This window comes from Quercus suber, unplaced genomic scaffold (genome assembly GCF_002906115.3).
Source record: "Quercus suber isolate HL8 unplaced genomic scaffold, Cork oak 2.0 scaffold_174, whole genome shotgun sequence".
NCBI lineage: Eukaryota > Viridiplantae > Streptophyta > Magnoliopsida > Fagales > Fagaceae > Quercus > Quercus suber.
Genome location: NW_027069634.1, coordinates 1246351 through 1260984, shown reverse-complemented (window position 1 = coordinate 1260984; position 14634 = coordinate 1246351). Strand labels below are relative to the sequence as shown.

At 32.1% G+C, this 14634-nt stretch overlaps 1 protein-coding gene and 1 pseudogene across 2 annotated transcripts; both read right to left on the bottom strand.

Annotated features, from left to right (window-relative positions):
- Positions 1–628: 628 nt before the first annotated feature.
- On the bottom strand, positions 629–4482 carry LOC112030732 (shikimate O-hydroxycinnamoyltransferase-like; annotated as a pseudogene).
- A 2214-nt stretch (positions 4483–6696) lies between these two features.
- Positions 6697–8995, bottom strand: LOC112030736 (uncharacterized). 2 transcript variants are annotated; one of them, XM_065778165.1, is made up of 4 exons: positions 8882–8995; positions 8675–8752; positions 7826–7945; positions 6697–7136 (listed from the first exon to the last, which is right to left on the bottom strand). In XM_065778165.1, exons 2-4 carry the CDS (start codon positions 8711–8713, stop codon positions 6954–6956), a joined length of 342 nt encoding a protein of 113 aa, XP_065634237.1. In that variant the 5' UTR covers positions 8714–8752; positions 8882–8995; the 3' UTR covers positions 6697–6953. The 2 variants fall into 2 exon arrangements, with proteins under 2 accessions (XP_065634237.1, XP_065634238.1); XM_065778166.1 differs by having other exon boundaries at positions 8675–8758; positions 8882–8994.
- Between the last annotated feature and the right edge of the window lie 5639 nt (positions 8996–14634).

Below are 14634 nucleotides of genomic sequence, written 5' to 3'. Positions count from 1 at the left end.
TGATGAGGTTTGAACTAAACGACCACATTGGTGACCTCCTTCATGACTTGATCAGCCAGTGGATTTTTTGAGAAAGGGAAACCTTTAAACTAGAGTTTCTTAAGGTACCTCGTAAAATTGGACTCAAAATTTATTATCTCTCCAAATTTGAAGGAAAAATATGGGCATGCGTGGGGATTTTTGGACTCGTGATAAAGATGGGTCAACTTGACCCGCTAAGTGCCGAGTCAAAATGGGTCAACTGGTGGGTCTCATTGGTTGACCCTTTTTTTCCAAATGGATTTTTTTTTTCTTTTGATTTTTTAAATCAATTTTTGGCTTTCTAACACTATGTAAATGTGTTTCACATGCTTTTTTTTTTTTTTTTTTTTAATTTATTTTTTCTCTCTAATAATTCAGTTATTACAATAAGTGAGGGAGGAGGTATAGAATCTTAGTTCTCCTTATAAAGGATACTAACTAATATCATTGAGCTATAAAACTTTTAGCTTATTTCTTTTTCTATTTTTAGTTTTCTTAGAGGCACTCAAAAATTATTTCTTCACAAGGTCGAGAATTTTTAAGGTTTTAGTTTAGAGAACCATAAACTATGTAAACTACATATATAAATAATGGAGGAGAACACATTTTATCCATTCATCATCAACCTATAGAAATCATCCATTTGATCCCCATGCAATTGCAAGCACACATTGAGGCCTCCCTCGCCTTTTGGCCCTGGCAACAGCATGACCAAACCAGGCTTAACCACAATTGGAGTGGCACATTTTACTCTTCCCCATGCAAACACTTCCTCTTCTAGCTCCAATCCCAACCATGACACCAATGAGAAGCTATTTTCCGTGAAGGGCACTACTCCTCTGTTCACCTCCAACCAAATCTATCCCAGACCTCACATACTCATCATCAAGTCTCTCCACCCCTTCTTGCACTTTTCTCACAAGGAACCAGTCATCTTCCTAGCTCCCTAAGCTCCCTCACACTTGCTCTTGCAAATCCAGGAATCAATGCATTCCAATTTCCCTGCATACCCACATGGTGCTTGTGGCATAATTCTTTTGCGAGCATCCACCGGAAACAACATGGTAAAAGTCCTTTCCTCCGGCATCTGTACTGCAATGCTCATTGCCTTCCATATCTTTGCCGCCATAACATGAAATGTGGTGCAATTCTTCAGTTTTTCGCCCCCGAGGGCCGCCTTTTTTAAGCAGCCAATGCATTCCGGAGACAATGCCACTCAAACCTCGTACAGTGAATAAATCATGATATCTGTCTCAATAGTTTTTGAGTACTCATAGTGTGGATGACTAATATTCGGAGGGTTTCGAGCTCTAAGAACTGTCCGATCTGAATTAGGCACAAAGACCAGATTATCACCGCGAGTTAAAGCAGCCCAATTTGCCTCAAAAACTGACTGCCACCCCATCTAGTGTGCAATGGTTGACCCGAGAGGCAAGTGCTAAACCTTCGCATCCAAACTGTGTAAACTGTCATAACAAACTGTCTGATTTGCTTTAGTTTACATTTAAAAAAAAAAAAAAAAGTTTTGCATTACGCCTTTAAAAGAATGGGAAAAGGAATTTAACAGTTTTTTTTTTTTTTTTGACAAACTTTAACAGTTCTTTAAATCGTTTATCCAAAAAAAAAAAATCCATTTAAATCAATAAATAAAATTATGGAATAGATTGATTAAAAATACAAATAAAATTGAAAGTAAATAAATGAGACCTATTTTCTTCCATTAGATGGACTTTTAAAATAAAAAAATTAATATAAAAGAAAGAAACATATAGATTGATTATTATGTCCTTGCTTTTTATTAGTTGTGAATAAATGTCCTTTTTTGCCAATTTTTGGTGGCATAACATTACCAAACTTCTGTAAGATTATACCTCCTTTAGGAGACCTTAAGTGGCCCACATTTAAGTGATGGATGAAAAATTCATGTCTTAAATTTTCTATTTGTGAAAGTTACACATTATGGTGTAACATTCTATGGGTAACTCTCAATTGGTGATAATAAATTGAAGACACCTATGAATAGCTTCTATTGTGAATAAACACCATGTAGCCATGTAGGTATAATTGGTTAAACTCCTTGATGGAAAGAGAGTTATGAAATAAACCTTAAACTAAAAGGGTCCTTAGTCTACCTTATGTATAGCATGTGTCTCCATCAAAAAGTCATATGTGTTGAAAAGACCATATGGAGTAGAAGAACTATTTCATGTATACATTTATCTTAAATAATCAATTTTTTCTAAAACACTTGAACAACTATGGTTGAAGGTATATTCATTTTCTTCCTCTGCTCTAGATTTTATAAAGTGTATAGTATATATGAAATTAGATGATAAATGAAAATTATATGTTTAAGTGTGCTTCAAATTTATTGCAATTATCTTGTTTTGAAATATCATTTTATGGTTTATTTTAATTTCCAGTCATGATCAACATGAGGATTTGTTAATCTTTATGATGTTATTTGAAGTAGTGAATATCAAAATGACTTGGGAGTGGCTATAGCATCTTAAGCTATGATGATAATCACATCAAGAAAAGTTTATGAGACTTCATTAGGAATAAAGGCAACTAAGTGGCAATTATATAATGAAAATAATGACTTGGTCTCATAGGAAGGTTCTAATTGATTTGATTTGATTGGAATAAGGTGGTGAATTAAGAAAAGGTTTTTCCAAGACCCATAGGTATAGAAAACCTAAAGCAGAGGAAGAAAACAAACATACCTCTAGCCATAGTCGTTCAAGTGTTTTAGAGAGAACTGATTATTTAAGATAACGTATAAATAAAAGAGTTCTTCTAGTCTATGACATTTTCCATACATATGACATTTTGATGGAGATACAGGCTATATCTAGGCTAGAATAGGGACCCTTTTAGTTTAAGATTTATTTCATAACTCTACTTCTATCAAGGAGTTTAACCAATTGTAACTCGATGATGTTTACTTATCATAGGTGTTATTCCAATGTGTCTTCAAAGTATTATCTCTAATTGAGAGTTACTGATAGAATGTTACACCATAACACGTAACTTTCATAAATAGAAAACTTAAGACATGAGTTTTTCATCTATCACTTAAATGTAGGCCACATAAGGTCTCCTAAAGGAGTTATAATCTTACTAGAGATTCATTATGTTATGACGCCACAAAAAATTGGCAAAAAATAACATTTATTCACAACTAATAAAAAGCAAGGACATAATAATCAATCTATATGTTTGTTTCTTTTATATAATTTTTTATTTATTTGAAACGTCCATCGTACTGAAAGAAAATAGATCTCATTTATCTACTTTCAATTTTATTTGCTTTTTAATGTCCATTTCATTTAAAAACTTTTAACCGCATTAAGGATATGGAGAAAGATTATTTCCTGCATATTTCAAAAGTTTAATGAGTCTCTAGTGGACAATAAATTTATTAAAAAAAAAATACCATAATTAGGCTTATGTTATAAATAGCCTAATTATTAATTCAAATTTAAAATAAAGTGGCAAATTATTTCTTTGACTTTTTTTAAATGGTCAAACTATTGAAAATGTTCATCTGAGCTTATTTTTTATAATTTATTTACATAATGTGAAACAAAAATAAGAAAAAAAAAACTAAAAATTGGCTTATTTCTAAAAAGTTAAAAGTTAGATAATTTAAAATAAAGATAAAACGAAAGGTAGTATGAGACCTACAAACAGGAAATAATTTAAGTAAAAAGCTAACTTTTAATCGATTACTAAATTCACATGTAATGAGAGGTACGTGCTAATTTTGTAATGGGTTATCAAAAGAACTTCTTTAAAGTACAACTTTTTATGAACTTCATTTTTTTAGATACATCTTTCTCAATCTCAACAACTTCATTTTAAAAAAAAAAAATCTGATGTTCTGATTCATATGAAAAATAAGTTATACGAAATCCGTATTATAGTCTTTTAACCTGATTTATCTTATACTACTAGAAAAATTATTTACTAAATTAACTGTATAGTACTAAATACTAATAACCAAAGAGAAAATAACCTGTATAGACAAAGGGGATTGTCCTTCAAGTCCCCTTTCTTCATCACCCTCTTCATCCAACAATGCAACCAACTGCCTGAACTCCAGCTTGGGAGACGAGAGGTCACCTAATTCAATTCACTCAACTTGGTGTCGGTTACCGCTGCAATAACCACAACACCAGCACCATTACAATCAATTTCAAAGCGATTATCTTCTTCCGAACATGGCACTAGCCTACCAGCTAAAAAATCATAAGGCACTAGCATTTTGGAAAGGGCACAGCATAAGCTATGATAAGCTTCAAAGAATGTCATTTCGTTTGTTGGGGGGTCGAAAAAGGACACAGATTATTGGTACACAACAAGGGAAAGGTCTATGTTTGATAAGAAAATTCGTCTACGTTCTGTAGGTTTTTCGGGTGCAATTACAACTTTCTCAAGTAACTTCATATTCTCCATTCTATTAGAGCCACCCATGTGGGTGCTTCTTTTGGCTCTGGTGTACAACACAATGGAACTGTGGGAAGAAAAAATTACATTGGAAATGTCTTGAACAAAACTAGAATGGCTATTTATAGGAGCAAGAGTTTGCATGAGACATATCTTAAACGAGAAAGCGTCAAGACGGTTACTAAATTATACTAATTCAAGACCATTGTGCTTTTTTGACTACTATTGAAAGTGGTTGCTGTTTTTTCAAAACTAATTAATGTTCAACAGAAGTTTAAATTTAAGAATGTATATATAAATTATATTAAATTAAGAGTTACGTTAATTGTTGAATGATTTAATTACTTTAAAACTATGATAATTTTAAGGCTAAATAACAATTTTATATTTTTATATGGACTTTGTGCGGTTTTCTTCCACACGGGAGGGGTGGGGCAGCTCAATGTATTTTGCGGTCTAAGGGTACAATTTTAAGTGCAACCTTTTCTTATATTTAAATATTAATTAAATAAAATTTATTGAGCTTTTGATATCATTTTTTTTTTTAATTTAAAATGTACTTTTTCAAATTTTTTGAGATTCAATATTAGTAATTAAGTTTTTGATGTGATAACTATTAAGAGAGATCTTTGTATGACAATTACTAAGGTAGATTCGACAATATCTCTAGTGGGTTAGAGGTTCAGTGGTGGTAGAAAAGAGGATGACGGATATTAGTAAGATAGGTTTCAAATTTCAACCTTTTTGGAATTGGGTATTAGGGAGGACTTATTATATGTGACAAGTCATATTTATTAATTAATTTATAAAATGCTAATATGACATGCTAGTATTAGAGGGTGTAACTTTGGGGGTATTGCCCCAAGTCCTTATTGAATTTAAACTCGATTAAAAAAAAAAAAAAACAGTAATAGACTAAAGGATAAGTACTTATCCTGTAGTCTATTACTGAGTGGACGAACCATATATATTCATCTAAAAAAAATTAGACAACAAAGGATTTGATAGAAATAAACTCAAACTCTTTCATTCACCCAACCAGCAAGAAGTCAAGAACGACAATGAAAGGGAGAAAGCTTTCCAATAGCATAACTAGAACAAAAAAGAAAGGGAGAGTAAATAAAGCAAACCAGAAATGAGGATGAAAGGAGAGTAGTCAACACATTGTACATTGATTGCTAAGCAATTACAAAGTAAGCTACAAAAGAAAAACAAAAAAAAAAAAAACAAAAAAAACAAAAAAAAAAAAAAGATGGAAAGGCAAAAGTGGCAATTTAAGCAATGAATAGATAGGGGTTTGATTTCTGAAAAATCAAGACGGAGAGAAAATGTGTGTTTGTGTCTTTTGTTTTAACAAGTAGTCACGATCTCTCTTTTGGAAAAGTTGAGATCAGATATTTAATGAATTTGTCTATAAACCTATTAATAGTTTGAGAAGAGAGAGATAAAGAGCCTTTTCACCTTCTATGTTTGGGAGAATGAATATTTCACGCTCTTAAACTGTGAAAGATTGACTAAAACACTTTAAGAATTTAAAGAGAATACATGTCATTTAAAGGGGTGATAATTTTATTTTCTTTTAAGAAAAAATTATTAATTAAAATTTTTGTTACAATGCTTTCTTGGGCCTTGATTTTTTTCCTAGGTGAGGGGGCCTTAATTATATTTTATTGGTTAATAGAGGGGGGGTTTTCTTCTATTTGGGACTTAGGTCATTGCTTAAGAGCATTCACATCAACTAGTGCAAAAATTTATGTCTATTTTAACATAGTATCTCATTTTTTCTGTTGTACTCAACCACTTTTCACAACACCCAAATTAACTATTTCATTAAAATATTTAAAAAAATTAAATTATTTCTCTCTTCACATCCATTATCCATTCTCTTCATTCATCCTCTTGAAATATAAAGACAAAAAAAAAAACACAAAAAAATGTTCGTGTATATTTGCACAAGTATTATGTCTAATAGTGGACGCATGATGTCATCCAGATTGGTTCAGTGCAACTCCCGACCTAATCCTTACCTTCTATGCAAAGAGTGGTTTGCTGATGCATAAGAGTGGTTTGTTGATAATGAACTAACGCATAAAAAATTTTAGGTGGCATAAAAAAATTGTTTTTTGCCGTTAGCCACGTTAGCACAAAGGCATACACGCCCAGTGAAAATGTCTAAGATATAAAATTGCATTGGCCAATTAAATTTGCAGAGAGAGAGAGAGGTGGAACAGAAAGCCTTTGCCATTAAATTTGCAAGAGTCAACGAAAAATCTGCAAAAAATTTTGAAGTAGAAATTTGGAAGAATATTCCTTGGAGATCAAAGATGCATACTACAACTTTCTTAAGCCCATGGCCATGGTGAGGAACCAAACACCAGACATATACATGGCATTCCCAATTGGGTAATTTTTTACTATTCTCTTTGTGGCCAAGTTTTAGACCCAAGTCATTTGACCTAAAATCACAGTACAGTCCTCTCTTACACACTTAGAAGTCCAAAGAAGGGGTTGGTCATTGCAGACTTCAATTCAGACCCAGCTGTGTTTAGAATTTCCATGTCGACCTTATCATCAGGAAGATACAAGAACTCATCTCCTTCTGTTCTCTCAAACCCACAGAGCTCAAGAAATTCCATTCCTCCTCTCAAGTTCCCAACTCTATCCTGTCAAGTGTTAAATAGCTAAAGAATAAATAAATAACTAGACTAGAAATCTTACAATACAAGTACACCTGAACCAAGAAAAACAAAAAAAAATATTATATGCCAGATTTTAGCCATGTTTATGAAACCCTTCTCTTTTTTCTTTGGGTATATTGTGTTTATACAGAGGAACATCCTGGTCTACAAGTGTAGTAAGAAATAGTGACAAACCATAAAAGCAGTAGATATTAAGACAGTTCAATGTAAGGCTACAAAGGGGATAACACTCATCATATCTATGCATTACTTGACATTAGTGATCAAAAGAAAAACTAAATATGGTGATCCAACAATCAGGATGGAGAGCTCTTGGCTCTCATCATGAGACTAATGAGGCTACCTTTTTCATACAAATGAACCTGGCGAATTAATGTATTACTTTTTATTAGTTAAAAATTGTGAAAGTGAACCCAATAATAATCTAAAACCGAACCAAAAGTAACCTAATTTCCATGGAAAATAACTTGGCATTACCAATGTTGTGGCAATAACCCATCCCAAAAGTTTCCTTCAAAAGGACAATCTGGACTTTGGTGGAGATAAAAAATGGTCTCTACTTGATTCAATCAGCTCAGATTACTTGTATAGTTGGTATGGATGGTTAAACAACATGATCAAACCTCAGCAAATCAATCAAAGAAATTGTTTACCTGGAATAATGGGTTAGTGAGTCGAATCTTCCTAAATTTTTCCTCATCAGGATTTTTTGCGATATTTCCAACATAGATTAGAAGAGTTTCGAAGGCCCTCCTAACTCTGGCACCATCATTCTAGACAAATAAATAGAAAAAGGCAGGGGGAATCAGGCTACTGACAGAGTAACATGTAAAATATTAAAGTTAATGAAATAGCATGTGACAATCTTAACTAACAAAAATGGACTACATTTGGGACTGGTGAAACCTAAAGTTCACAAGTCAAAGAAATGCAAAAAATATCTATGGCAGGCACCCTAAAAATATCCTATGCATATGATTTATGCTATCACAGGTGCATGTACCTTCACCTTAGTTTAATTAAAAGGCTTTCAAGAATTCAAGCATGCGCTTTCTTTCTTTAAGTATTTGTATGTAAAGCAAGGAGCTTTTTAGTACAAGGTCGTGGAGAGCTATCTATCTTGTAAATAATAAGATGTAGTACCTCCCATTTTTCTCAAATGCAAAGGAAATTCATTGTTGTGACAATTTATCTGTGGAGATCTTTAGCCCAATGGATTTTCCAAAAAAAAAAAAAAACCACCCTCTGATTAAATGTTTCACATATAAGAAGTCCACTATACTAGAATTTTTATTCAGGAAAACTTCAACAATATGCTTTGCTTTTGAAACATATAACAAGGAAATTGAAGCACGCTCTAACCTCAGAATGAAGTTGCTAAAAATAGTTTAGGAAACCACTAATAATGTGATGGTTCTACAATAATGTCATAAAACACATAAACCGATCTATTTTTGAAATGTCTCCGAACTCTTGTGCTTGTTACACTATGAGCAATTTACCTGGTGATTGCGCTTAAGAGACCTTAAACATTCTCTCATTTGCTCTGCCTTTGTTACAAACTTCAGAGGCAATGATGTCTGCAACTAATAATAAAAAGAACAACATCAAAATAACTCTGCCTTGTAGTTCAAGTAAAGAAATTTATATTATGCAATGGCACAAAAGAGTGCTAAGTTCTATAAACATCACTTTCAAAATAACAGTACCGTTTTTTCCTGCAACAAATGAGTGGAAGGTTTTACAGATGGACTTTCTGGTGGCAATCCAAGTCTTGACCTCCTTTCTACCTATGAAGACATGCATAGATTTTTGAGTCATGGAAAATTCTTGAGAAAGGTATTAAACCTCAAATCAGGAATAATGAACTAAAAAATATAAATTGTCACTTGATAAAATTTAAAATAAAATAAAAACCCATTAGTCTCTCTCCTATTCTTGGTTGTTGCTTACTTCAAGTTCTTTGAGAATATTTTTTGAAAACTTTTTTCCTGTATTAGCACAACTTCCACAAAATACATATTTCTCTCTAGTTTTATTGACCATAAAATACTATAAAGAAAAAAAATTCTCCTTCCATAGAAATGGGCAGGCCTTAGGGAAAAGGTGTATTAAGGACAATAATAGCGAAGTCTATAATATAGAGTTTTCATTTGGGAATTGTATATTTTCGGTAACTTATTTGCATAGTATTTATCAAAAGATATAGTTTTTGGTAACATTTTTTTTTTTTTTGATTTTTTTTTTCATCAAGATTCAATCCTTTTTTATTACCTAACCTTAAGTTCTTAAATATCCAAACCCATTCAAGAATATTTCAAGAACATATCAAGAAGCCTAATATAGTTGAATTTCTTAAAGATCTTATATCATGATTCCTAAGTTCTTTTTACCCCTGAAAGACATTATTCAACGGTGAACTTGCCATAGCTTTTTTATATTTTAGAACATATTATTGCTGCTTCATTGTTGGTTTTTGTCAAATCAAACTCTTCTGTTTGTACTTTGGGATTCTGTTAAGAGCTCATTTCATGTAGTTGGCATTTATTTATAAAGACTTTTGTTGTGCTATTGTTCTAGGAGAGGATTCGAGCTAGTAAGGACCTCATTGAGGCAAAGCAAATTCTAGAAAGCAATGAAAAACAACGGTCTGTCTTAATTTAGTAATTGTTTTTCTATTTGGCAATTTTATGTCTATTTATCCCTTTTTGTCTTTAAATACATTAGATTTTATTTCCTTCTAACTTAAATATTAATATATTCACTTTGTTTTTTCAGTTATTTAGCCTTGAAAAAAAAAGAAAAGGAGGAAGAAAAAAGAGCAAGGGAGAAAATATTGAAGAAACTAGAACATGATAAGGTACTTGAAAAATTTTTCCACATTTCATTGTGCTTAGAACAATTGTTAATTGATTACAATTTTTTTCTAGTAGATTATGTGTGCATTTGGGAATCATTGAAAACATTTTAGCTTTTTGTCTTTTTGTTTTGTTTGTTTGTTTTTTTTTTTTTCCCCAAATAATCTAGCTTTTAGCTCTTTGTAATGCATTTAACATAAAAAAAAAAAAAAAAAAAAAAAAAAAAAAAAAAAAANGTTAATATATATATATACACACACAAGCACACTATCCTCATCTCACACACTTTACACGTGCGATGAGGCTTTTTATTTTTTATTAGTACCTAACTACTAATGTGAAAGAAAAATCTGGAGGTGAGAAAAAAAACAATTTAGTGATAAAAAAAAATGGTAAATTTGTGGGAAAAAAATAGTTTCATTTTTGTTATTTTTTCAAAAAGAAGAAGTTGTATTAGTACTTTACAACTAGCATGAGAGAGAAATGTAGAGGTGAGAGAAAAAACTTTTTTTTTCTTTCTAAATTTAGCTAAAAATTAAGAGTTACTAATTTTACATACCCATCCCTATGATTTAAGCTTTAGAAATGGATGAATTTGACGGTATTTTGAGAATCTAAATTGAGGATCTTAAATAGAAAAATCTCTTAAATAGTAGTATAGATTAAAAAGTGGTTTATATATATATATATATCTATCCCTCTCTCTCTCTCTCTCGGAAAGACTATTGGAATTTTAGAAACGATGACAAGGTGTATTGCTGGCAAGTCAGAGACAGACAATTAGATAAATGATGGTGTTGGTTGATGATACTTTGCTTAGTAGAGAGAATATGTGCAAGTTGGTGGTACAAAGTACAATTGCACTTCTACTTTGATATTGTGCAATGTATCTAGGCTTGCCTACTCCACGCGCCCTATGACTCTCTTTCCAACACACACCTACTAAAAATAATATCTTTTGGTTGCTAAAATTATTATTATTTTTTGAATATATTTGTATATTTTGGATTTGGATGTTAGGGTTGTAAAGTTCAAGGAAGATTTTATCCGCATGGACTTGGATTTGTGCAAATAGCAACCATGATTTAAATCAATAACGGAAAATAAGCGGAAAATAAACAATAAGCAGGCAAAGAATATAAAAATTTACATAGTTTGGCAGACTATTTACTTTTACGATGATGACAGAGAAATTTAACTATAAAAATAGGAATCTATATATATAATAATAGGTGAAGCAGATAAAAAATCTAATTAGATTTCAATTGGATTCTCAATTTTGCGCTACTTGTCCTAACCAAAACTCAAAAAAAAATCTAATTAGATTATAAATTTGACTATAATTTTGTGTCATGTATCTTATCTAAATTTTCTAATTTTTGTGTCCAAATCTATACATATAATAATAGGTGAAGTAGAGAGAAAATCCAATTAAATTTTAATTGGATTCTCAATTTTGCACCACTTGTCCTAACCAAAACTCAAAAAAAAAATCTAATTAGATTATAAATTTGACTTCAATTTTGTGTCATATATTTTATCTAAATTTTCTAATTTTGTACCCAAATAAATGATGCATTAACATTTAATACAGAAGCTAAGAAAACCACAATGATAATGCTCATTAGCCTAATCAAGAACATTTTACCTGCACACTTTTATGGAGATTATAAATTGGACTCCAATTTTGTGTCATGTATCTTATCTAAATTTTCTAATTTTTGTACCCAAATAAATGATGTATTAACATTTAACACGGAAGCCAAGAAAACCACAATGATAATACTCATTGGCCTAAGCAAGAACATCTCACCTGCACACTTTTATGGGTGATCTCAATAGAGTCTGGAGCTCTTCTAATCCCACAACCAGAACTAAGGAGTCTAACGAGAAAGACTATAAAAGTAAAACATCATCTCCTCCTAATTCCATATCGTCATCCCATGTCTCCTCCTCTCTCAACCTCTACCAACTAGATCTACACACTACCATCTCCTTCTCCTTACAGATTTCTCATAGTAAGGCCGGGTTCAAACACAATGTTCAATCCTATTCTTTCTTACTTCACACTCTCATACATTAGTGCTTCATTGACACCTCCAAGAAGATTCCAAGCTCAATGATCAATTTTTATTTTTTAATGTCCCTTTATATTTTTTAAATAATAAAATGCAATATTCTCTTTTTTCTTCACTGTAGCATCACTTAAATAATAAAATGCAATATTCTCTTTTTTTTATTCATTGTTTTATCTAATGCTATCCTATGTATGATAAACCAAAAAAAAAAAAAAAGAAGAATACCAATAACATTACTTAAATAATAAAATGTAATATATATTTTTCATTATTTGATTTAATTCTATCATCCGTGTGATAAACCCAAAAAAACAAAAAAAAAAAAATTGACCAATAGCATCATTACAATTAACCAGTCCCGTGCGGTAGCACGGGGTTACATATTAGTATATAATAGTATAGAAACCCAAATATCAATTACACAATTATACTCTCTTACAAGAAAACACAAGACTAGAAGTGACTGCCTCTCTTTTCTATTTTCTTTGATGCGGTTGCATTGCTAGGTTTTGGAACACCGTAATTTAATCCGAATAGTTGGGATGATGAAATGAGATGGAAGAGAGTGAGGTGGATCTTTAAGTGTATTTGTGTGAAGAAATATTTGGAGATAGAATTTAGTTAGATGTTAGAATTTGAGGAAGAAATTTACTAATTCCTTTGTTTGTTGACCTTAATTAGAGGAAATTGCATTTTTTTCGCATGAAATTTTAGTTGAGATTTAAGGTGTGTTTGGATACCGCTTATTTTGCTAAAAACTGAAAATTGAAAACTGAAAACATTGTAACAAAATAATTTTTAAATATGTGAATAGTGCCGTGACTCATTTTTAATAAAAATTTTGTTGAAAAAAGAGGTTTGTGGGTCCCGTGAACAGTGCACGAGACCCACTGAAAAAGCCACCAGCCACAAAAACGCGCTTCAAAAAAAAAAAAAGCGCAGACGCAGACACAAATGCTAATAATCAGTATCCAATCAAGTACTTAAGGTCACAAATTTCATTTTCAAATTCAGTCAATTCAGGCATTATTTTGCACATTCCTCTCTTAGGCCTTCATTGATTTTTCCCCTTCCTTATTCTTTCTATTGCTTCCTTCAAATCTTTTTCCCCTTCCCCATTCTTTCCATTACTTCCTTCAGAATAAGTTTGGTGATCAGATCTTCACCAATTTTTTTTTTTTGAGAATCATATTTTCACCAAACTTAAGAAATTAAATAGACACATGTCAAAAAATTATAGCTCAATTTAAAATCCAATTTATAAATCTAATTGAATTTTTTCTTAGCTCTGACTTTAGATAATAATAATAATCATAATAACACTTGATTTTCACCGATGTAACACTCATTAATTTCACTTTGAGCATGTGCTTGATTTATGGACTAGGGGTCGTCAATGGGTCGGGTCGGGCTGGCTCGACTCATTTTTACTTGACCCAAGGGCACAATGGGTTGGACATAATGGACTATTAACTAGTTAACGGGCCGGGTCGGGCTGGGCCGAAAGAGAAAACCCCAGCCCACGACCCTGCCCATGGGCAATGCCCATTTTGTCTTTAACGGGCTAGGCTACTAGGTTGGGCCTAATGGGCTACCCATGAGATTGTATTAGCATATTATTTTACTATTTTTAGAAATAAATAATCAATTTTTAATAAGGGAATAATCAATCTAGTTTTTTTTAAAGGAAAAAATCAAAGAATTTAATGACTATTTTGACCCCTAGCCCAACAAACCCAGAATATAACCCAACACAATCAAACTTGTTGGGAGGCTTCCCCCCCCCCCCCCCCCTTTTTTATTATTATTATTTATAATTATGAATAATGATATATTAAGAGGAAAGGGAGGATGGCCCAGCCCATCTCTATCTTTGGATGATTGGACCCAATCAAAGAAGAGAGGAGATGGAGATGGGATTGTTCAAAAACAATAAACAGCTCAACAGGCAATATTATGGAAAAGAAACTTTACATCTCTAGGAACAAAATTAAAATCACAGCAAGAGAGTGAGCTTAAGGTTAAGGCCAATTTAATATCAGATAGGAAAGGAGCAAGGAAGCATGGAGGAAGTGAGTGAAGATGCAAGAAGGCTTCAATGACTTCTTTAGAGTCTCCTTCAAAGATAACATAGTGAAGGTTGTGGTGGACTGCAAGTTTGATTGCTTGGAATGCTGCTTAGTAGATGGGGAAGTGGGCAGATTGGGCAAAAACAGCATCTCCATATTCATTCCATCTTGAACAAATAGGAGATGATAATGATTAATGATGACCAAGCTGAGCAGTGATCAAAATATGACTTGAAAATATTTCCAGCATCTCCTTGTGGTTTTGGAGTGTGCCCTGCAAAAATAATCTGATTTCTAATCCACCAAATTGGTAGGCTTTACCTGCTACCAAGTTCAATTAGTCCCTTGACATATATAGTAACCAAAGAACACATGACATGATAAAGGTGGCACTTTTTGCTTGTATAATGTATGTGCAACTAGGGGATATAACTATTACTTTCCAACTCAATGAAGC